The sequence below is a fragment of the Syngnathus acus genome, chromosome 10 (genome assembly GCF_901709675.1).
Source record: "Syngnathus acus chromosome 10, fSynAcu1.2, whole genome shotgun sequence".
Classification (NCBI taxonomy): domain Eukaryota; kingdom Metazoa; phylum Chordata; class Actinopteri; order Syngnathiformes; family Syngnathidae; genus Syngnathus; species Syngnathus acus.
In genome coordinates this window covers 15,405,048-15,430,694 of record NC_051095.1, presented here as the reverse complement: position 1 = coordinate 15,430,694, position 25,647 = coordinate 15,405,048, and the positions used below count along the sequence as shown (strand labels likewise).

The window sequence follows — 25,647 nt, the reverse complement described above, 5'->3', positions numbered from 1 at the left end:
AAACGGTGTTTCCTGGAGAAGCAGGGAACGGTTCCCACCCCCGTTGACGCCTCCCTTGTCCTCTCGAATCCACATATGTCACATCACGGGACACACAGGCCTACTTGTATAGACAGACAGCACAGAAGTCATGGGATATTAGATATCAATTTGAACTATTGAACTAATCTCACTACTACTACTACTACCACGTTCCATTAAATTGTACTAATTTATTCACGATTCCCTTTCCTTTTTGTTTTGAAATATGGCGAAACGCTTTTCAAAAACTGAATACACAGAGGATGAAATGATTGTCTACGTCGTGATAGGGATCAATTCAAAGGATTTTTGTTTGTCCCATTTATTATTTTATGCACAATCGTTTGTTTATAGAAAACCAGCGGAAGGAAGGAACATTATTCTGAACACGGCTTTTGCCTACTTCTTGCTACTAGAGACCTGGCAGGGAAAGCTGAGCCACATTTGGCGTGAGGGAAGAAGCAGTTGCGACCCTCAGTAGGGTTTGAAGATGCTCATCGGTAAGTCTGGACCTGTACTTGGACTTATTAAAGTTCAAGGTAGAGAAGAACTTTTCACACAAGTACGTATGTGCTCCCAAAAAGACACATTCGAATTGGCACCGCACACAACCATATCAAAATCGTGGGCCACACTAACACTTTCACATGACGGAGAGGGCCACAAACTATCATCCCGCAGGCCGCAATTGGCCCATGGTCCACAAGTTTGAGACCACTGAATTAGATAAAGACCTTCAAAATACCTTCTAAATAGGCCTTAGGTGGTGTAATAGACATCTTTTTCTTTGGGTTATGCAGTTTTGTTGGGCCACACACGTTCACCAGAAACCTGTCAAACTATACAAGTGATACATGCTGAACCAGCAAGAACACAGCACTCACCATACATCACATTGGGTTCCTACTGGCGCCTCCAAAAACTCACTGGAATGAGCTAATGCAAGTCTGTGTGATGTTTGAAATCCTTGATTTAGTGTTTTTAAAACGCTAATGTAAACTGTATGTTACAATTGTTTGGGATTTTTTTTTTTAAAATGAAATTGCAAACGTGAGAGTTGTTCAACATACTTCCCCAGCAAGGAGTCGCTCTGCTCTGATGAAGAATAAAATAACAAATATGTCAGCACTTTTGTTTTTTAAGGTGCTTGCATCCAGTGGGAGTTAACAATCTTCCATCAACGTGACAGGAGATTTAATGAGTGGAACGAAAGTACCTCCCACATTTTTACACTATTAATACTAAACTAAACAGATGAATTAAGAATGACTGAATGTCATTTATTTAAGCAAGCTACTGGATTTTAACAAGAAATTTGATGTTTGTTTCCTTATCTGAATGAGTCCATTTTGCCTCTCCTGTTTTATCGAGATTGCTGCCTTATCATCCCTGACTATTAACTGGACTCTGGAATATGCGTGCCCATAGTGCATGTCTTATTGAAGAATGATTTATAAATCCAACATGTTAATAGTCGCACCGAAATGGGTCCAGAGATGAAACCGCATTATTATGGCAACCAATTTGATAAGAGCGAGTCAACATCACTTTCGAATTTACAAACCACTGTGCAGACATAATGCTTAAATATGTTCCTTAACCACATAAAAAAGCAGTTCCAGTAAAATAAAAGATATAGTTTATCATCATGGAGTTAAGTTTGTGTGCCTTATCACATTGATAACTGCTACTCCTTCTGGATTTTCCATTTTAAAGTCTAACTGAGGGATCATTAACTATGGCAACATTTGTCACTGTAGCTGAATGATAGAATCTGAGTGACATCTACATACTTGGCTTTATGCTGCCAATACGTTTCTCCATCTACAATTACACTGCTGGTCTTCATATGAAAATTTGGAGGTTTGCGTGAGTGAGATCCGGGAAAGACAAAGCAGCCACTGCATTCCTCTGCAGGCTTAAAGGCTTAAAGACAGCACAGTATGATGTTTGCAATGTGACTTTGTTATCCACTAAAATCCTTTGTAAATGACAGGTACTCTCAGATAATCATCTGTGTGTCACAAAGCTTTATTCACAAAGCTCTATTGAGGAGGTGTCACATACAACTGGGGCTGTGTAATATCAAGGAAGACAACATCCAGATCGACAGATCAAAGCCACAGAAAGAAGAAACAAAGCTGAAGTGCTGTACATAAAATCAAACATGCAACATAAAATAAAATATTCTTTTCTTAAGTCTTTACTTCCCAGCGACGAGGAAACTCGTCGTCGAGAGTAATGACGTAATATCCCGTTGACGAATATTGTTGTCAACTTCTTTTTATTTTATGAATGGGCGGATGAGAGCCTATAGACTGAGTGGTTAACTATGACCACTGGATAGCAGAGTTGCTCTTGCTGGCTCTTAAAGAGGTGATGTAAGCCCAGCCCAAATGGAAGAACGATGGAGAGTCGTTGAGGAGTTTCGAGCAAACTATTACCCGTCGTAAGCAAAGTGCGGAAGAGCAAGACGATGGAGCGAATTTAGAGGAGGTTTGTGAGTACGCGACAAACACGAAAATCCACTTCAAAAGCCACCGCCGGCTCGGACATACACATTGCCAGTGGCAATTGTTTGTGTCACAGTTTGGATGAATTAACGTCATTTCTGATGCGGGATACAGCGAAGCACAAATACATGCCTTGTAAATAGCAAAACATCCATCCATCCATCTTCTTCCGCTTATCCGGGGTCAGGTCGCGGAGGCAGCAGCTTTAGGAGGGACTCCCAGACTTCCCTCTCCCCAGCCACTTCGTCCAGCTCATCCCGGGGGATCCCAAGGCGTTCCCAGGCCAGCTGAGAGACATAGTCTCTCCAGCGCGTCCTGGGTCGTCCGCGGGGTCTCCTGCCGGTGGGACATGCCCAGAACACCTCCCCAGGGAGGCGTCCAGGAGGCAGCCTGGTGAAATGCCCGAGCCACCTCATCTGGCTCCTCTCAACTTGGAGTAGCAGCTCTACTGCGAGTCTCTCCCGGATGACCGAGCTTCTCACCCTATCTCTAAGGGAGAGCCCGGACACCCTGCCATTCCACCCTTTTCCGACTGAGGACCATGGACTCAGATTTGGAGGTGCTGATCACGGCTTGAAGAAGCCAACAGCACCACATCGTCTGCAAAAAGCAGAGATGCAATGCTGAGGTCCCCAAACTGGACACCCTCAACACCTCAGCTGCGCCTAGAAATTCTGTCCATAAAAGTTATGAGCAGATTCAGTGACAAAGGGCAGCCTCGGCGGAGTCCAACCCTCACTGGGAACGGATCTCAGAAAGGCTTGTAAGAAAGGTGAAAATTTTGTGGGGACTACAACAACGCAACACACTGTGCACTGTGTGAGTTTTGGGGAACGAGCATAGCATCTTTAAACACAGACAAAAGCTTTCCGTTTATTTCCTGTCACAGACTGGCAGCACACTTACAGGCATCATCAGCAGGATGTGGCTCCACTGAGTTGAACACATCTAGTTTCAGTGGCCAGATCTTGTTGTAGGGGGATCTCCTCACTGTCCACATCTGTTTCATGTTAGGCACCAGGGGCCTGCACAGGAGGACAGTCTTCACTTCCCTCAGAGTGGGGAAGAACAAGGCCGTGTGCCACAGAGAGAGATATCCTCAGTCTCAGTGTAAAAAAAAAAAAAAAAACACAAAATAAATACATTTGGGATGGCTCCCACAGATTGTGTGGTGCTCACGTGTCACACCGCTCTTCAAAATTACGTAATTACCAATACTGTACTCTGTATATCAACTCACCATGTTTATTTGGTACTTCAGTTCGAGGAGTCACTTTGAACCAACTGCTATAATACCAAAATGACCAGCACATACCCTTAATTGGTCTGGAACCGGAGTCGTGTAGTACCTCACGTTTGTGATGTTTTCCTGGGTTCCTTTGTGAGCTCCTGGATGAGTCATCACTGTGCTCTTGTGGTAATTGTGTGGTGGGCCACGCCTAGGAAGGTTTATTTCTGTGATTTCTCAATTTCTGGATAATGGTTCCCACTAGTTTTGACTGTTAGACTCATGTTAATTACTTTATTTCTCATCTGTTCTTGAATTCCTTTGGCTCAAGACATTTTGTTGCTTTTTGAGAAATGCTGGCTGATTTCATTTTGCCAGCTTCTAACACGATTTTTTGATTGAACGGGTCTGGAGGTAATTAGGCTGGGTATGGTCAGTGAAAATGAACCAAAAGAAAATAAATAAGCAATAGGACATTAATAATTTCACAAGAGGCATAAATACTTTTTCACTGAGGGTCAGGTGGCTTTCAATTTTTTTTCAAATAAATTACTATTTGAAACCCGCATTTTATGTTTACTTCAGGTTTATTCTATTTATGTTTAATCTGTGTCTGACCTGTACATTTGTTTGATGATCCTCAAGTGGGAAACTATAAAAATAAAGCATTCATTTTGATGTACTGTATGACATAAACACATTAATTGATCTGTGAGGAACCTGCAGTAGACTATTGACAAGCACTAACACTCAAACACCATGAAGCAAGCAGGCAGGCATGAGTGAGTGGATGTTTAGTTTTAAAGGCTAGGGTGTGCAGGGATGAGTTAAAGTCGCAAACATGCAAGGCAATCCAGGTCTACCCTCCAAAAAAAGAAACCACGAGTCAGTATGGCGAGTTCACCTCCGGGCCAGCTCACAATGAATCAGGCCCAGATGTGAATCTGTGGTCCGGAATGGTGCGGTACGCATGTCGAAACACAACCCAGTTGCAGACGTCAGAGGGGACCACCTCAAATTCCCTAAAGTTATGTCACTTTGTGTGAAAGTCTGGCGAGCGTGCACATTAAGCGGAAATTTGTTATTGTTGTGCTTGGAGATTTTGTGCAAACACTTCTTTCTGATGGATGTCTATGAAAACAATTTTCTCATCAATTTACAGTAGAATACATACGTTGATGTCAGTATATGAGCCTATATGCTCCTTACCTCTAAACATCAGTGCAAAGAGCTTCTACCACTCCTATAAGCTTTGGATGAAAGTTCACAAATTTCTCTGACCTTTACACACATCAACGTCTTTTGAGCAAACCCTGGTGATACCGAGATAGCTACAGTTTTTATTGCCTGGATCAGTTTGTTTCCGCGCAATGTCCTCATAGTGGCACGTAAAAATTGTCATGTGGGTGTGAGAAATGAAAACGATCACAACACTGTTTTGAGGTTGTGAAGGGAAGAACCACGCAATGAATTTGATTGTCGCTGACAGACGAAGGTCACCACGCTAGGGTGGTGGCTTGCTGTCAGACATCTGTGAGTGAGCAAAGGGCGTTCCGAGATGACGTCATGTCGGGTCTGGAGAAAAAAACCCCATCTGTATTATGTCACGACTGCCAGCACACCCCACCCTCTGCTTTATTATCCTTTTTTTTCTCCTTCCAGGCTCCCCCACACCAACTCATCCTTCACTGCTAATGTGTTTGCTCTTAGTTTTTAGCTATAACTTTTACACCAACTTACAAACCGCTTCCTGCAATCGAATCTTACCTGTGTCCTCTTTCATACGTATCATGTTCCCATCTCTCTATCGCTTTATCTGCAACTAATGACCACCCTTCATCCAGCATCTAATGGACAGGTTACCTTGTCTGCACTTGCCGGTCTCATTTGATGTTCTCCTTCACTAATGGAACACCAGCTGAAAACCAGATGTGGACATGTAGCCTGTAATTTAGTAAAGCTTGGCTGAATAAGGGAAAGTCAACGTTCAAAAGCTGTGCAGCAGAGCTCAGATGCTAAACTGACTCAGTTGGTAATAGTAGGTAAGAAAATACAGCGGAACCCCGGAAGTCAACCGCTTCAGAACTCAACATTATTCGGTTTTCAACCCAAAATGTCGGGAAATCTTTGTCCTGGTTCTCGGACAAACCTTGGGAAACTGACCCGACTCATGCGGCTGTTGTAAACAAAATAGAGTTCGTTCCACCTACTGCTAGTCAGCGTTGGGCGACGTTGTTGTCTGGCGGGTTGTAGACCACTGTACTCGAGAAAAAACATGGGTCCCAAGAGAAAAGCAGAAGAGTAACAACGGTAGAGCTGAACAAGGCGATCATAGACAAGTAGGAAAGAGGCGTTCGTGTGATGGACTTGGTAAGATTGACCATAAATTCATTTTTGAGGAATAGAGAGGCGATTAAAGACTGCTAGTGTTGCTAAGGGGGTTACGAGACAGACAGGTCCCAGTGAGAAAAAAAAAACAAAGAAAGGAAAACACTGACAAAAATGCAGCCACCGAATTTTTCTTATGGAAGGGGATTCCCCTTCCAAACATCTTCACAGGTTGAAAAAAGTAGGCTTACCTGCTGCTTTTGATGTTGTTGTTTTTTCAATATTGAAATAACAAAAACACATTAAGATAAACAAATAAAGTGCAACAAACATCTCAAACTGCAAGTTAAAGGAGCATCGGTAAACACGGTATTAAATTCTCTTGCTGCTAGCACACTTGTGGTGGGAATACATAACCACCAGGGGAATTAAGGGTAGATTATTTTCAACCAGTTGTGCAGGAAGATGATTAGAGTTTGTCTTGTCATGTAACCTGAGGTACGACACTACTGAGTGGAACGTGAAAGTACTTGTGCTCTGCTGCTGTTTTTCTGAACCGTTGTACTCTTTGGCATTTACCTGCAGCAAAAAAGTAGTTAGTGAAACAAGGAGCGACTCTCTGTTTTTGGGTAAGACAAAATGTTTCCACACCACACATGCATCCATATAAAGTCTGCTTTGGAAATACATTGTTATTCCCTAATATACAACCGACTGATTACCTTTTAAATAATTTTAGAGTGATATAAATCGTATGTTGTTCAGATCAATGTAGTTGGTTTATAGGAATATAAATAGATGCATCCAGTAGTGGATCGTAGGTAGGCAGGCAGGCAGATAGGTATAAGATAGAGAAGGTATAAAAGACAAGGAACATATAAAAGAGAAAAAGGAAGGTATAAAAGAGAGAAGGGAAAATGGAAGTAAATGCTGAAGGGTGGTGGGGGCGATAGGTCGGTAGCAGGTCAGTGGGTGTGGGCGATTGGACAGAACAGCAAAGGTACGTAACATCATAAAAGTATCGCATCAGACTCACCCACCCGCTATTCCTCACGTGCGCGCACATGCATGCACACACAAAACTGCTGAAAGCTTTAACAAGGCTGTAAAGCCCTTCGGCTCATGGTTGAGGGTTCGGGAAAGAACCGGACTATTGCTCCTTGCTGGTTCGCTTTTTCATGGCCTGGGAGGTGTTTGCATTCATGACAATGGTGCATTTACTCAAAATATTATGGGGTGACATGATACAAATCTAAAAGCGGTTTTAAATGAGGCTGTAGCATTAAAACATAACCCGATGGACTTTTGACCCTGCTGATGCTTCCTCGTTGTTGAAATCTCAGCAACCACTGTTCTGTTTTGTGAAATTAATTCCCGCTCTGCCGAGTCACAGTTTTATTATATTTACATTTTTGATACATAGGGTGGGCAACACATCTGCATCACAGTTGAGAATTTCTGGGTTGAAGTCTTGACTTGGCCTTCTTGTGTAGATTTTCCGTGTTCTCCCTGGTTTTCTACCACATTCCAAAACCATGGTTAATGGCGTGTAAATTTCCCATACGTGTTGGATAGTTGTTTGTCTGTATGGACCATGCAATTAACTTCTCCCAAGTACAAGGTGTACGCCAAACTCACCTGTAATAGAACAAGGGCTATATAGAAAAGAAGATGGTTATGGAGCATTCCAATCTGTGGGGGTCAAAGCCTCCAAAAACTTCAAATCTGTTTTCTGTTTCATACTGAATTAGTTGCATTCATTTTGCAGCTTTTGCACAATTGGTTAATCCCCCAAAAAATCTTTGTATTCATTCAATTTGTAAATTGCATTGTTCATTGCTACCTATGCTGTTTTCTAGGCCCTTCTGATAGTCTATATAAAGGATTGACAGAAATTAACTCACAGATCTATACTACCATGAAAAGCATTCTTTTTTTTTTTATATTACTACCAAATAAACAAGACAAAAACAGTTTGTAATTTGTGGTTTGCTTTTCTTTGGTGAAATCTCAAAAACGTTTAAAATCTCTTCATGTAGATTCCATTAAACTCACTTTAAATTTTGAAAATAGAATATAAAATTTGAAAATAGAATATTTTAAAACGTCTAAAAACCTTTAAATAAAACAAACAATATCTTGTCACAATGTATGAATAATTATATTCAAGGATAATTATTCTATTATTTTCTTTCCTGCTCAAAATTAATATTTTGTTTGGTCTACAATATTGCATCCCAGACGATTTACGCTGGGTGAAACACAAAAATGTGAGCCCGTGCTGCTATCTTCTGGCCATAGACTGTAATTAAACTGCGGCAGCCTTACCAAATAGATATTTAACGTCTGTCTCAACGCTATGTTTATCTTCTGTTACTTGCGTTTATAGTTCGAGAACAAGTTGACTATAAGTACACTTTTGTAGACCCACATCTTTTTTCAAAAAAAGAGCACAAAAACAATGCCCAGATTTTTTTTTATTTACACGTGCAAGTGGGAGGTACGATCTCCCTTGTGCAATTACCTCATCACCAAATTCAAATTTAACTTTAGGGACCAGTATGTTTTTGACAAAAAAATACACATTGAATGTAAAACAACCACTGCAATGCTTTGTATCCTAACATGAGTTATATTGTGAGCCAATACAAAATATCCACACACACATATTTAGAATATGAACTATGGGAATAGTGTTAACATGAAAAGTTGTAATCTTAATTATAAAAGCTTGTTTAGCTCACCAATTACACTTGAGACATCACAAAGCCAAATATTTAGAAAAAAAAATCACTGCTGCAGGTTTGGGCACAAAGTGCGACAACAAATCTGTGCTGTCTTAACAAAATAGAACAAAACTGAATTTAGTATGAAGCTGCACCATGGAAACAAGAACAGCTTGACAACTTCAATCTCATGTCAAGGCTGACATGGAACCCAGATGACATTTTGATGCATGCCAATGCTACTAAAATAAGTCATTGTACATTAATCTATGGCTTGTGAGGGATATTGAACATTTTCCCCATGTATTTGATCCTATTGGAAGAAAAGGACGAGAGTGCAAGGCTGCAGTCCACTGGAAGTAGTAACAGTGCGATCATATCTAATACTATCAACTGATACTACATTGGGGAGAGGGGGAGGGGGGGGGGGCGTCTGCCGAGGGACGAAGGAAGGCAGGGAAGCACATGTCTGACAGATGTAATTGTTGTGCGTCTGGTCAGAAGCTTGACGGTGTTAAGACATTCATGTCCCGGGGTTTGAGTTTGTGTGGCCGTGGGGGTGGCTGCTGAGGGTCCACGCCAGCAATTTCAATTTTGGGAGGCATGAAGCTGGTAGTATCCCCCACAGTGAGGCTGTCTTGGCCACCGGTGCCTGCTATGGTGGAGGACCTCTGCAGGCCAAAGTAGGACTGAAGTGAAAAGCCTGCAAGGAAGGCACAGACCTGAGCCTCGATACCACCAAGGTATATCCAGTTCCTTTAAAACTGTCATTCACAATTTTTTTTTTTTATCCCTAGTACCACACAAGAAAAAAACTTGCTCTCCAAGTACCACCGTGTCCAATAAGCAAGGAACGTCGTCACCGTTCGTTCGCCGACCGCAAGCCTTCTATTTTATCCAGACGCCTGCGTATTTTCATGAAGCTGAAGAAATTACACGGCTCAGACAGGAAATCGGTCGTCAGCGTACGAGGTGGATCCGGTATATTTAAAAATAAATCCGTTCTGCGAATTGTTTTTTTTTTTTTAATTCATGAAAACATCACATATCTACAACCTACAGACATTCCATTGGACATTTAAATGTCAAAAAACAAGCTTGAAATAAAATAACACTATATAAACACAAAACGTACTTACCCGTGATAGAAGAGCTAACGTCCCGGAAATAATGTGCCAAAAGCGTATCAATGTGAACGAAAGGTTGGCTATTGTTTACACGTTTGTTACCGCGTGAACTCAACTCTTCAGCATGGAAATACCTGGTGCATGGTTTCTTCAATGTTAATAACAGTATTTGTGTTGTGCACCCGTCCAAAACTCCCTCACCTGTGTTGGGTTCAGAGCCTGGGTGAGTGGGGGACTTCTGCACCACTGAGCGAGTTCCAAAGAAGCTCCACGTGTCCTCTCCTCCTTGGTTTCCTCCCATGTCAGCTGTATGGTTAGGACTGTTGGAATCTAATGGTGTGAGAAAGGGTGCAGGACTGCGCTGGAACCAGCTCCTACAATCCCGCCAAGACACAGTGTGAGTTGGGAACACATGACTGTGGCAAATCATTGAAGCAGGGCGCCAATTTTAGACACAAGTAACGTGGTCCATCAACGGAACACAATGTGAAGAACGTGCAGCCTACCTGCGAGTGACAGCCGGTGATGCAAGGGGGCTGACGCACGGGGTGACTGAGGGAGTGACCGAGGGGGTGACTGAGGGGGTGACGCAGGGGGTCCCACTTGGTGTGGATTGTGCTGATGTTGTAAGCCTGTCGTCCTTCAAGTCCCCGATTGACATTCTCAGCTTCTGCAAGACAGAAAAAGCAAGGAGAAAGCAAAACCACTTAATGAAGAAAATGTAAGCTTTAATGAGCTAAGATTTTTGTTTTTTGGGTCGCAACATTGAATGAACATGTGACAAGCAACTACTACTACCAATATTTGTGACAGATTTGTCAGTAACACAAACCATTGAGCCCAACACAAAAAAACTAATGAATACAAAAACAAAGGGCCTTAAAGCTTTTGACAAGTTGCTAACAATCAAAGGGCGTTAAAACTCATCAGGACTAATCATGTGTTGTGGCCCAGGCAGAATGTTGACAAGCATGTAGGATGAAAATGAGCAGGCATCACATTAATTGGACCTGCCAACTAGGTTAATTCTAACTGGTTCATTTAGCATGGTGGGTAATAATGGCACACCACTATTTCTCCATTAAATTCAGGCATTCCTTCACTGAAGTTGGTGTAGCGCATCGCTCACATTTCACATTCTGAACATTTAAGAGACGATGCATTGAGGTGAAAGTGGAAGTGAGGTTTTAGTAGACTGGCGTTGTGAACCGGTTGGGACCAGTTAGACAACACAATATGTATATTTTCATTTCTGAACAGCTGCACACGCTGTTTAACGAAAGCGAAAGTGTTTTCATTTTACCAGAACAAAACTATTCTACATAAAATCTGCAAACGGGTGAACACAAAGCGAGATCAATATTTAGGTTAGCCGCATTTATCGCATAGCAACATGCTATTGGAACACAGCAAGCTAGCTAATCGTGCTACATGTATATCGACTGAACATAGCAAAATGATCAAAACTGCCTGACTTACTTTACGACAACATCTCTCAGATAGACTTGTAAATTCCCCCAAAATTGACAAATTCGGACAAAAATGTGATTTACACGCCGTGTAGTCTCCATGCTAACGTTAGTTAGCACCGAAGACTACGGTGCGGCCTCCTGGCTGCGTCGGGAAAAAACTCTCCTTGCTTGATTTAAAAACGCAATCTGGGCCTACCTTTTTATAATGATGTTTCTTTGGCGTTCCCTGACGTTCGCCGTCTTTTCTTCGTCCATGATTCAAAGGAGGAACGATACAAACGTACGCAATAGGCCCTAAGTGGTTGCTGTTTACGTGAGCTCACGAAGGGATCGTGCCACTCATATCAGAGGTTGCTTAGCAACGATCCTTTTGCATAATGTGTTTACCAGGACTCTGCTACCTGTTTTTCTTTTCTTTTCTTTTTAGCTTGTGGTAACTCCACCCCTTACAGTAAAAGACTCTGCACTTATATTCTCATTGTATATCAAATAGCAATAACGTAAATGGTGGTGTGTACTATTGGCATCATTGAGTGTATTAGATTGATTGATTAGTTCAAGTATACTGATGTCCCAAAAGTCACCATACACTTCCGGACAGAATGAGATGTTATGGACCAAGCCAATAACGGTGTAATAATACTGGTAAACACCAGATTTTAGTCAGATATTTCTTTTTGTGGCTCCCAACAGATTTTGGAAGCTGATTAAAAAAAATGTCATTACTGTTTTACCTCGCCCATTAGGTTTTGACATATTTTCCTTTTTTGTTGTTGCAGATTTTACCATGCGTATTTATATACACTATACCTACTATATTTCAGGGAAAAATGCCCCTGTTACTGAACCTAACCCTATGTCACGATATTATTATTATTATTATTATTATTACTATCATCAACATCATCATTATTGCCTCTAATAAGGTTAAATTTTTAGTTTTTTTAATTTTAAAGTTTTTAGGTATGTATCAATCAATTCCACACTGTTCAATAATGATGGCAAGAAAAAAATATAAGTATAAGGTCAAATTCATTGCTGTTGGGTTGTTGTCAGATGTCTTCCAAATGGTCTTTTCATATGTAATATAATATGAAAGCCCCAATTCTAAAACAATCTAGATGTCTGTTGTCTAGATGCCTATTATAAAACCTATTTGTGTCAAAAGAATTATGATTGATCAGAATCATTGCCAAGCCATATATAGCAATATATATATATATATATATATATATATATACACACGTATATATATATAGCTATATCTATCTATATCGCCAAATCTATATATCGATATCTAGAGCGAGAGAGCGAGCGAGAGAGAGCGAGAGAGAGATCGTATATAAAGACAGATAGATCGATACATAAAGTAGATAAATAGATTAGATAGATATTTCCCCTTAAAAAGAAAACTTTTCAACTGCAGACTATGTGGAATTTTGCTCTTCATGTACCTTAAATTACAGAAACACAGTCTGCTATACCTATATCTGTTGGTGTCCATTAAAAGTGATTGTTGTCCTTTTTTTACTTGTAAAGTAAATCAGACTTAACAGCTGATCTCCTTTTCATACTCACGGGATGTGTGCCGTCAGCCAGGCGGCGAAAGCGAGTCTCCTCAGCAGACAGGCCCTTGTGGGGGGTATAGCCAGTGTCAGTCAGTCCTGCCCGGTGCTCAAAACTTTGGAGGTTCTCTTGGGTCTGCTCTGTGAGAGGGGAGGCATTTGACAGCTTGCTGAACTGGCAGCATGTGCTCATTCATAAACTATTTGACAAGTTGGGGGCAAGTGCACTGATGTTGGCTGCGTTACGGCACATACTGTACACGCTACACAACAATAACAGCATTGAGCAGAAGAGCTTTTCAGTTCTGTGCTTACAAAAATCAAAAAGCTTATGTTGGGTCGAAAACTTCCGAGAGGCATCAACTGTTTTAGTTTGTGGCGATATAGAATTGAAATATATGTGCTGTGTGTCAAGCTGCATGTTAAGATTTCATCTCAGTTGATATGTGGAATTTAAAAAAACTTAACACAATTAAAAATTATATTTACAGGCGGTCCTTGGTTTATGATGCATTTACATTCTTATGGTAGCGATATAACCCAAGTTTGTACTTAAATGGGAACACGCAGTCGTCTCGCTGATCTATGCTAATTACAATTACACAATTAAAGTATTTTTTGCATAAAACACCCTTCCAGTCCATAAATGTAAAACAATTAAAGATTTGTCACTTTGATATGTAATAATTATATCAAATATGTGTATGAAAAGCACATCCAGGCCATAAATATAAAGTGATCAAATTGAAAAACAATAAGCAGTAACTGAGTATGCATACAGCATTGTGCCGCATGACAACGTATTTTCCACGTCGAACACTGCTTAGAACCTCAAAATGTCAACTATGTAAATTGAGGACCCCCTGTACACACTTTTGACCAAATGGACTATGAATCAAAAACCAATCGCAAGTTGAAGAGTAAGAAAAGAGCTGTCCGTCACTTACTTATGGTGAGAGAGCTCATGAAAGAGCTGGCTTTGGCTTTCACAACACGGAGTGGGAACTTGGCTGGCTCCAATCCCGCAGTCATCATCTTTCCACTCTTCTCACTTGCCTAAATACAGTTACATAAGCAAATCAAATGTGCACCAGCATACACAAAACCTGTGAGTGAAGCTCACAGTGATTCCAAAGTACAGTGGTGCCTTGAGACACAAGTTGATTTTGTTCTGAGACCATGCCTGTACCTGAAATCCTTTCCATGGGAAATAAATACAAATACCAAAAATCCAATGAAAAAAATTAAGAATGTTAGCAATGTGTTTTTGATAAGGTACTCTATATTATACTTGGTAAACAAATTAAAGAACTCGCCATGCTTAAAAGCATGGAATAGTCCCTTTGCCCACGCACAGGTCAAGAGTGCATACCAACAAAAGTCATTGATGACCCCTGGGTGGCCCGGGGCGTGGAAAAGAGCCCGTGAAGTCGGGTCACTCGTATCTCAAGGCATCGCTGTAGTTACATTTATAGAAGAATTGTGAAGGACCTCTGCAGTCTTCCTAAACCTGCGGTTTGGAACGACGGGGTCTGTCCATAAGCTGTTGACAGCAAAGTCCGTAGGTGGGGAATGCATCGGGATATCCATTTGGTCGTCGTAGCACATATTGTGCCGGGTCAGTCCAATGGGATACGACAGCGCACCCAAGACGCCGGACGACGATCCAGATTCTAGAGCTGATGCATGGTTGGAGTAAGTAAAATATTGCAATTTATTTTGTGCCAATATTTCTAGATCTGCTCAATGAGGTCAAAAGCAACAACACTTCCAGTCATTCGTATCAGTCATGATCAACTTTATATGTAGATATGTACTCAATGCCTTAATTTCTTTCTAATTGTCCTCATTAGGGTCAAGTGTGAGGGCAACACCCTGGACTGTTTACGTCCAATCGCAGAGCACATATAGACAAACAACCATTGATAATCACATTCACGTCTTATATTAAACTATCATAAATGTTTTTAGAATGTGGTACGAAAACAAAGCACTCAAAGAAAAGCCACACAAATACAGGAATAACATGCAAATGCCATACAGGAAGGCCGTAACCAAGATTCGAACCCTGAACCTGAAAACTGTGAGACATATGTGCTAATCACTAGCCTGCTACTCATTTCAGTATATACAAATTGTCCAACATTGTGTTTGTCATTAATTTTCACACACAAGTTCCTCATATACCTGGCATGTCTCCCTGTCTTGACGCCATTCAGCCACCCGGTCAGGAGGGTTCACCGCCGATCTGTCTGCTAGGTACACTTTTCTTCAAGTCCAGATGTGTATCCACTCGTGTAAAGTTTGTCTAGATTCCAATTCTGCCCAAGGTCACAAATGTAAGTTCAGATGAATACAAAAACAGCTTTCACTAGCTTTATAGGTCATTGAAGAAACACACCATACAGACCTGCTTGTCTGACTGCAGACTGCATATAGTGTCCGGTTTCTGACCAGCCTCTAAATAGAGCAAGAGAGAAGATAGGGGAGGTGGGGGGTAGGGACAGAGAGAGAGAGAGCGAGAGACAGAGAGAGAGAGAGAGAGAGAGAGAGAGAGAGAGAATTTATGTCATTCTCATCTTTGATATTCTAGCGTCAAGTTCATGCTTAAGCCTGATACCAGATATGGCTCAAAAGGCAAGTCCTAACTCAAAACCGCTTGTCCCCACGGGGGTCGCAGGCGTGCTGGAGCCTATCCCAGCAGTCATCGGGCAGTAGGCGGGGACACCCTGAACCGGTTGCCAGCCAATCGCAGGGCACACAGAGACGAACCATCCACACTCACACCTAAGGGAAATTTGGAGTGCTCAATCACCCTACTGCATGTTTTTGGGATGTGGGAGGGAACTGGAGTGCCCCAAGAAAACCCCCGCGGGCACGGGGAGAACATGCAAACTCCACACAGGGAGGGCCAGAGGTGGAATCGAACCCGCACCCTCCTAACTGTGAGGCGGATGTGCTAACCAGTGCTAACCAGTGCTAACCAGTGCTAACCAGTGCGTCACCGTGCTGCCCTAGAACAAACTCTTTTTAAAAAAAAATCACTTTTTATTTGTGTGAACTTTTCATTTCAACATTGTGGAAATTACCATATTCTCAATCGCTAAATCAGTAAGAAATAATTTACATGTGGATGTAATAGTTTTTCCTACATATTCATAACAAATCAGTTTTTCCTACATATTAATAACAAATACAAGACTATTATCAAGGGTTTCTGAAAGATATCCATACATAAAAAAGTAAGAAAAGTAATGAGTTTATTTATTTAAAGAAATTGTAACAAATATCGTAAATAATGCAATATTTCGCCCCGATATACGGTGCTATACAATATAGAAAATAGTTTTATTAATATGCTATTTTCTGACCATGAGCTGAGGCGCTCTATTACATATTATATGGCGACGTCTAGACCAGTTAGAAAAGACGTATGTGAAGTGTCAGCTGACAGATTGAGCAGGAAAACAAACCTATGTGATATCCGAAGCGCTAGAATTAAACACAATTGACTCGGACGACTTTCTATGAGTCTCGTCATCGCTGGACCGCTCGGTTTCGTTGTCTGCATGCATGCAAAACGCCCATGACTAATTTCCTTTCAACAGCGTATCGTGCACACAAAAATTATGCAATCACTCACCCCAACCAGCCAGTAGTCCCTCACTGCTTGAAATATTATCTGGCTAGCTTTATGTCACAACAGAATCAACAAAACAGCAGTATGTTTGCTCGTCCATGACTTTTGGACATGCCTCCAAATGTCCCTCTCCATGCCCGAGGTCACAGCGTTCACGGTGACGCAGGATCCCTGAGCGCAACACTCGGAAATGACAGTGGCAAAACTTTAGCCTAGCCTAGCTTTCCGCTGGCCAATAGATGAGCTGTCAGCTGTCAACTGGAAACAAAATTATACAATGCCAATCAAATATCGAATTGACAGGTTTTTAAGAAAAGAGTACAGATAGTAACGTTTTGTTATTTTAAAGATGAACCTTCGGATCGAATTTTCATTTTTGTTCTGTTGCTACAATTTGACAAATGAAATAAACCCTACAATAGTAATGAAATATTCCAGAAGTTCACATGACGTCATAACTTTTACTTTTTTCGTACCAACCACCAGGTGGTACTGTTGCACGACGCAAGCGTTCTCTCAAAAAAGTTTATTTTTATTTTCTAGAGGATTTTCATACATACATACATACATACATACATACATACATACATACATACGTACATACATACATACATACATACATACATACATACTAAGTCTTTACTGTATAGTAGTTAAGTAAGATGGAATGAGTGAATAAATATGAACAGAGCTTATAGTTTTTTCTTTTTTATTTTCAAGATGATTTTCATACATACATACATACATACATACATACATACATACATACATACATACATACATACATACATACATACATACATGCATGCATGCATGCATACATACATACATACATACATACATACATACATACATACTAAGTCTTTACTGTATAGTAGTTAAGTAAGATGGAATGAGTGAATAAATATGAACAGAGCTTATAGTTTTTTCTTTCTTATTTTCAAGATGATTTTCATACATACATACATACATACATACATGCATGCATGCATGCATGCATACGTACGTACGTTATGTTTCTTTAAGTATACATCATGAATGTGATTGAAAAAAATAGCATTGAAGCAATTCACAGTTTTGCCACTTTTGTTCCAGGTAAGTGGTTATCCTCAGTGAAGCTTTTGAGACTTTGGTGTGCTGCTGCTTGGGGTGGAACTGACCTCAGTTGCTTCTGAGCTCGCACTGGCTTTACTTCTTCTAAACATGAAATACAAGGGACACATTTCAACAAATTTAATTTTGGTGAACCTTTGATGTTTGCTGAGATGATTCCCAGAAGTACTCACAGAGGTCAGGTTTGCAAGGACACGGGTCACGGCTTTACTCTTCAAGCAGAAAGATGAGCCATTTCGTGTGCTGACACTGTGAAAGTATACAATACAGGTGAGAAACCAATATTTGAAGTCATGCACACTTAAACTTTACATGGCTGCACTCCATCTGGGATTATTTTCTCATTACTTTTAAATATTTTATACCTAAAACAAAGTCTTTAAAAAATTCAAAACTTTGATAAAATCTTACACTATCTCCACTTTGTTGCAGAAGGCGGATGCTGGGTGAATTGTGATGTCTTTTATATCATACTTTTGGGCAAACGACTTCACATCATCTCGACACAGACAACTCTGTGATTTAGTGACTAGAGGGAAGACAAGAATATTTTTTTTAGCCATTCATTCTAGTTACTTCAACACAGCTTTACAAGACTTCTGATGCATTCTGCTTTCTGAATTATTAACAAGGAAAATAAGCGTTGGAACTTACGTTGAGCTGCACACACGTAGATGGCGACAGCCAGGAGAAAAAGAACTTTGATAGTGCGGCACATGGCTGGTCCTCTGTTGGGTCAAGGATATGCTAGCTAAAGACGAGGAGGATCAAATACTGACTGAGTGAAAGTACCACCGTGCACCTCCTTTTAAACTTGCACACATCCCACAGACTTCCTGTATACAATGGGGGGTTGGGGGGATGAGTGGCTCGAATGGAAAGCAAAAGTTGCAAACCACAAGGAAAAAAAACTATCTATCTATCTATCTATCTATCTATCTATCTATCTATCTATCTATCTATCTATCTATCTATCTATCTATCTATCTATCTATCTATCTATCTATCTATCTATCTATCTATCTATCTATCTATCTATCTATCTATCTATCTATCTATCAGTCTGTCTGTCTGTCTGTCTGTCTGTCTGTCTGTCTGTCTGTCTGTCTATCTAGCTATCTATCTAGTTTTGGATGAATTCAAGAGGATCATGCCATGAGTTTTGTTGTCATATTACAATGTAAATAAACTTGTAGGTTACTGTTAATGTGGCAGTTCCTTCAAAAAAACACAATTTAATGCATATCTCGTGGAATGATTCGGTTCATTTTGATGCATTTGCATCTTTTAAATGAAACAGTGCTTAACAGTATAATTAAATTTCTTACTTTGTGCAGATTGCTACGGAAATATATTGCTTGTCAAAGTGAGCTGTAAAACGTTTTGCTCTGACCAACCAATTTCGGACAGGAAAATGCTGATTCCATTGAGGTGCAGTACAGTGGCCCCAGTGCACAGACATGAGGAGTTGTTTCAAATAAAACAATGACCTGACGTCAACAGTTTCACTTTCAATTCCTTTTTTCTCCCCAGACTCTTCTGGAGAAAGGGGAAATTCCATTCAGGACTTCTTTTGTGTAGTCTCCCTCTAAACCTCATTCACTTTCGCTGTCTACTTAGAGGATTTATCAGAAAAGAAAGTGAATCATGAAAAAGTGATGTATGAAGAGGAATATTACATTAAATATCGGTGATGTAAGTTTTCTGAGTTATAGTTCATTTATGGGCATGGGCCAATATTTGATTGTGACAGAATATAATCAGCAAATGAGCAAGATTGCTGTATAAAACTCACAGCAGTCAAATATTTCCTTTTTTGATATATTTGTCTCAGATTCACTTGTTTCTCACAAGGCCCCCCAAACAAGAAATCAGCAGCAACATTAAAGCTATTTCAGAATTTTTTCTAAAGGTTCAAGCTATTTAAGTCATTAGTAGGCCTACCGATGCACTCAAGTCTTTTAAATCAAAACCAAATTTTCTGGCTAATCATTTCATGTACTATATAAATATGACTTGTTACTCTGTTATTTGGGAGGAAAAGAAAGGTCAGCTCCTCTGTGGCACTGAAACCTTTGTGGCCTTTGTGGTTCTCACATGCTGACAATCATGATGACTGGAAAATGTTTTGCATAAATAAGTGAGAGACAGTGTAAAGAATTGCCTTGATATTTCCTTTTTCACACATGGTGGGGGTGTATAGGAACATATCAGCAATATCTTCCTTTTAGCTTTGTGTGGTTGCACTTCCCATTTAACTTCAGAAGTGAGCTGAATTCACAGAAATGCTGTGGCTTTGGTATACGTTGAAATGAAGATAATTTGCTTAAATAACTTGGACAACTCGTGTGGCTCCACTGTGACCTCTCGTTATTCAAATAACAAAATTATCTGAATATTTAATAAAAAAAGAAATACCATGCTTTGCTTTATACTATTCTTGCATAAACTTCACATATTCTCATTACAGAAGAAGTCATGCGAGCCATTACATTCCCTTTGTTTCACAGATGAGCTTGTGTGTTTTGAATGATAAGTATTTTTTTTCCTTTCTCCAAAGTTTAACATTTCAATCACATATCTTTGTCCCAATCAGTCAGTATCATTCCTTCTCCCAGACTGTTTGAGGTTCTTCTATATCTTTTTCATAAAGGCTTTCTTGTTGCTCATGGAAGCATGGGCACCTAAGAGCTCAGTGTCATAGAGAGATCAAAACGGAGAGAAAATTACAGGCAGCATTAATACTATTCAACTATGTTGTACTAGTTCAACTATGAACCACACTGAGGTGGAAAGTACCGTATTTTCCGGACTATAAGGCGCACCTAAAAACCTCAAATTTTCTCAAAAGCCGACAGTACGCCTTATAGTCCGGTGCGCCTCATATATGGACCAAATTCCGGCCCGCGGGCCAAATGCGGCCCGTGTCTAAATTTAAACTGGCCCGAAGCATTGTGTCATAAAATCAATCGTAAGTGGCCCGCTGAAGACTATGAATCATGAATCAAAAAGACAATGGATCATTATTTTGTGATTATAATGTAATTTGTTGCATCTGAAGTTGAAATAAAAAAGATAAAATGGAGAATGATTTGATTTGGATTAAAAATCTGACATGATGCAACCTGGCCTGTTTACTGCAGTCACAAACACCAATATCACCCTTCTTATTCATACAACAATAACAACAATAAAACAAACTTAATACATCTGATAAAAAATTCATTCAACTTTCATAAAATTGTTAATTTTTTATTATTTTAATCTTTAACTTTTCTGGTAGTGCAATTGACAACAGATTCTCATTTGCATTATCAACCTATCTGCAAAGGATATAGTAAAGGATATAGTTACATATTTACAAGTTCATTCACAATGGTAATGGTTCGTGGAATGTTGGTGCGAATGGTCGGCCCCAATACAGGACTGTCTCAGAAAATTAATGCATTAATGGTGCGCCTTATAGTCCGGTGCGCCTTATATATGGACAAAGTTTTAAAATGGGCCATTTATTGAAGGTGCGCTTTATAGTCCGTTGCGCCTTATAGTCCGGAAAATACGGTAACTAACAAACCAAAAAATGAAACAACAGGTGGAGGAAGTATGACAAATACTGTCATGGCAGCTGTCCAACATTCAGATATGCCGCTCTCTTTATTGGTGCACTTCTGCATCTGTCATACCCCAACACTTGAGGGAGGAAGACAATACAAGTGGGATAAATCGTCCTTGAACATGGTTTGTTAAAAAGAAAAGATCTAGTCAGCTTGCCCGAGGCTATTGGGCTTCAAGACTTTAGTGAGAGCCCGACCCCTAGTGTCCAATAGAAATATAACACCCCAGAAAGTATTTCCGTCTCAGCCCTCTCGGATATAAACAACTCTAGTAGAGAAGTTAGTAGATCATTTTTAGATTGAGCCTGCAATTTCACCCAAAAATCCAACATTTTCTTTTTTCTATTCTGCTCATGTTTGCATTTTCAATTGAACAAAAAGACAACATGCATATCGCATGCTTCTCAGTTCAGTGTTGACAGTCTGTTGCTCCCCCTCCACCGCGTCTGTTTCTTCACACGTGTTTACCAGTGCTGGAGCCCACACGAGTTGCCATAGAAACGCCAGCTCTTGGCACTGACAAAGCCTGTCACTAGAGTTCATTTTCCCAAGGTTTACAAATGCATGAAAACAAAAATCGAAACACACACACTTCACTGAGAGTATATTTAAAACAATCTTTTATTATGAATTATCACATCACAAGACAGTGCAAAGTATAAAACGATTTTGCAGATTCCACCACCCCGTGATCACCTGGACAACAGTTGTCTATTCAAAGATGAATAAACATGACAGTCATTTCAACATATAGATATGTACATTAAACACGTGTACATACGTGTCTCCTAATGCCACGATCACATCCTGTTTCTACCAAGCAGCAGAGTTCTGTAGATTTTTTTCCTGTCCATTTCCTTATCCTGACTTTTCAGCGAGAGTCAGGGTACACCCTGGACTGGTTGCCAGCCAATCACGGGGTACAAATCTAGAGTCTTTAGTTAACCCAGCCGCATGTTTTTGGAATGTCGAAAGTTGGTACAGTGCTCAGAGATAACCCATGCAAGCTCGGCAATTTGTTGATTCAAATCTCCACAAATGGTTTGCGTAGCTTCTGCTTTCTGGAAACTTCACGTAAAGGTTTCTACTGAATGCTTTTGACTGAAGCTTCTATATCTCAGTGATGGCGGGCAGCATGCAGGCTCTTATTCGTCCCTCGTTCCAAGCTGACCTGCAGTCAGAGATCCACTGTGAGACCATCGAGTGCCTTTTGTTTGGGGTCACGCCCTCTCCATCTGCTTTGCTGTCTGACACGATTCCCTCCTCGGCAATCGGGGCGGCTCGGTTGCGTTCAGTGGATGCGCTCGGAACGGTGGTGGCAGTGTTGGCGTGTATCGCGGGGCAGCTGCTCTTGCGTTGCCGTGGGAGACCAGGACTTGCAGCGTGAGGGATGCTGTGAGCTCGTGAGCGTGCTTGCTTCTCCCGCTCACTCTCGCATGGCCTTCCATCCGGTGGGTATGCCCGGGATCTTGAGTGACAGGTCGAAAGCTTGCTGTGATGCCCGTAAAGATACTCGAGCGGGTCCGAGCTGCCTAATACTTCATTGCGCTCGATCTGCGGCACACTTTTTTGTCTGTGGTTGAATGTCAAGGACTTAGTCTCGCTGAGGCGCGACGCCCGCATCTTCTGATGCACTCCGTCCAAATGGCGTGCACTGGGTGGAGCACCTCCGGTGGGGAATGTAGGGTGCGCCAGGTGGCAGATGGAGAGGAGGTAGTCGTCAGAGGAGACATGTTCTGCGCCACGCTGCGCGTTGGCCTCGTTCAAATCTCTCAGTGTCTCCTCGGTGCCCTCGCTGATCGTGGGCAGTTGCAATCCTCCCTTGGAGAGCAGTTTGGAACGCGGCCGCATAGCTGAGGGAGAGCGTTGGGAGGGGAAGGTGCAATGTTTATTGCCAAAACCAACACAGCGCTGCCAGGGCACAGAACAAACATCAGCTGGGATCTGTTTGTTGTGAATTCACATGAGGTCTGACCTTTGGACCTTGCCCCTTCTGTATGCTGTGGCAACACAAATATTACAAATGTTTTTCTGTGTGATGCAGTGCAGTTTTATGGCTGTTTACAACCACAAAACTACATGCACAGTGTTGCTAAATTCATAATTCTCGAATGGGGATGATGTATGGTGCCACCAGGGAAATTGTACAATTTCACACAATTTGTTTACTACAAATAAAGTATCTCTGTTCAACGAGTCAATGTTCTTCCAGTAGTATAATAAGCTTTGTTTTCAACCAACACAGATTTCACATTGAGTAAATAATTATTTTGGATTTCATTGTTATTTGATTGTGGGCTGTGAGATTTTTCTATAGTAAATTATGCTCCTTGACCCAATCAAGGTCGGAAAGCACTGATCCATGTACACACTTTTTAAATTAGAACTTGTCTTCAATCTCAGCTAACACTGCTGAGTGGCGTAACTTAACTTAATAGGCTGACGTGTTCTAAATCACAAACATCTACGTATATCTTTTGAGTCAGATAAACAATTCCCCATGTCATTTCAAATGCCTTGTAACCAAATGAAAATATGCCATATAATGGCCAAGAAGCATAAATACAGTATATCAAGAATGTTTTGAGTCTATTCTTTCACATCGAAACCCAACGTAACCCATATTATATTTTAGTTCCCACCTCTATCCCCAAAATAGAGCAAGCCAAACCAAGATGCCAGCCTCTTCCAGTTTTCTCCAAGGTGTAGCACAGTGCTAAATTTAGAACACACCTACAGTTAAACATAACCAAAAGTGCAGCACTCTTTCCAAGCATATACACTGTGCACCCAATGTCATGCATTACGAGCAATACCGATTATGTAAGTAAATCCTTGCAGTTGTTTTTGCACTCACCTGCTTGCAGGCGCTCTTGGCTGATCTTTCTTTTCGTACAGCGTCAAGCTCAAATGTCGGCACGGTGCCTTCTCTCTGCAGCCGAGTGTTTGTTTACCAGGTGAGATGCTGGCTGATGGGGCTCCTCCTTGAGTGCTGCTGCTGCTGTCTCTGACCAGTGGCAGAGGCAGAATGCAGATTTATCTTCAACACGCCCCCTCCCCCCGTTTTCCCCTCCCCAGACGCGCTCTCCCTCTCCTCTCCCTTGCTTACTTTTGGTTTGCCCTCCTCCCCTGCCTCTAAAAATAGACCCTCCATTCATTTCCTCACCCCATCACTGGGTGACTGTCTTGATGGAGGGAGAAAAACACAAGGCAGACAAAGCCATCAATAAGAAATGTTGAAATTGAGTATGAGCATTTGTAATATTTCAAATGAAAAGATTATACTGCATTGTGTCATTAAATCTATGCATATTCATGTTCAAAATTCCCCCTTTTAAGTTTTTCAAAATTATAAAATCAGTTTTTATTTCAGCAGATGTGTTCTGCAGATAAGGTATATTTGTGTTTTGTATTGTGTGCATTGATCATAGTGGCGACGTATCCAACTAATTAACCCTTAAAAACATTAGTTTTAATTAGAATTTTTGTAAATTAAAAAGAAATTAATCTGAATCAAAAATGTATTCTCCTCCCATCAAAAATGTGTTCAACTCCCACCATTGCATCTCATTATCTCTACGTGTGTATATATATATATATATATATATATATACGTATATATATATATATATACACACACACACATATATATATACTACCGTAATTTTCGGACTATAAGTCGCGTTTTTTTTTTCATAGTTTGGGTGGGGGGGCGACTTATACTCAGGAGCGACTTATATACATATATATGGTTTTTTTTCACTTTTTTGGGCATTTTATGGCTGGTGCGACTTATACTCCGGTGCGACTTATAGTCCGAAAATTACGGTATATACATAAATATATATATATATATATATATATATACATAAATATATATATATATATATATATATATATGCACACAGTTGTCTTTTGCTTTGTCTTTATGTGGTCTCTCGTGACTGATTATTTAAAGTGTTTGTGCATCTCTCCAGGGCTCGGATGACCTCTGATGAGTCAGACAGTCAGGCACGTTTGTGACTATTTATGGTTTTCTGTGGACCAGTCGCTGCACACTGGATTTTCCTTGAGACATTTGAGCACACAAAGACAACACATGCATTCAGACATGATGGGTCAGTTTACAGACAAGCCACGCTCTAATCTTAGGAATCCTATTCTTATATGACTTACTAAGCGCAACAAGATTCAGCTAGTTGCTTGAATTCCAACATGGCGATGGCTGTTATTTATGTAGTCATCCAAAAGTTAGGGGTCGGCTCCAGTACACCCGTGACCCCAGTCAGGATAAGCAGTA

At 40.7% G+C, this 25,647-nt stretch overlaps 2 protein-coding genes across 4 annotated transcripts; both read right to left on the bottom strand.

Moving 5' to 3' along the window:
• Positions 1-8,550: 8,550 nt before the first annotated feature.
• Positions 8,551-16,787, bottom strand: kiaa1191 (KIAA1191 ortholog). Of its 2 annotated transcripts, none has more exons than XM_037260094.1 (9): positions 16,624-16,787; positions 15,391-15,440; positions 15,168-15,305; positions 14,472-14,659; positions 13,928-14,036; positions 12,994-13,121; positions 10,450-10,613; positions 10,145-10,317; positions 8,551-9,519 (listed from the first exon to the last, which is right to left on the bottom strand). In XM_037260094.1, exons 3-9 carry the CDS (start codon positions 15,193-15,195, stop codon positions 9,314-9,316), a joined length of 996 nt encoding a protein of 331 aa, XP_037115989.1. In that variant the 5' UTR covers positions 15,196-15,305; positions 15,391-15,440; positions 16,624-16,787; the 3' UTR covers positions 8,551-9,313. The 2 variants fall into 2 exon arrangements, with proteins under 2 accessions (XP_037115989.1, XP_037115987.1); XM_037260092.1 differs by having other exon boundaries at positions 15,168-15,301.
• A 5,157-nt stretch (positions 16,788-21,944) lies between these two features.
• On the bottom strand, positions 21,945-24,385 carry si:dkeyp-72g9.4. Of its 2 annotated transcripts, none has more exons than XM_037262410.1 (2): positions 24,205-24,385; positions 21,945-23,258 (listed from the first exon to the last, which is right to left on the bottom strand). In XM_037262410.1, the coding sequence occupies exon 2, from the start codon at positions 23,196-23,198 to the stop codon at positions 22,458-22,460; it is 741 nt and encodes a 246-aa protein (XP_037118305.1). In that variant the 5' UTR covers positions 23,199-23,258; positions 24,205-24,385; the 3' UTR covers positions 21,945-22,457. The 2 variants fall into 2 exon arrangements, with proteins under 2 accessions (XP_037118305.1, XP_037118304.1); XM_037262409.1 differs by having other exon boundaries at positions 21,945-23,200; positions 24,205-24,383.
• Between the last annotated feature and the right edge of the window lie 1,262 nt (positions 24,386-25,647).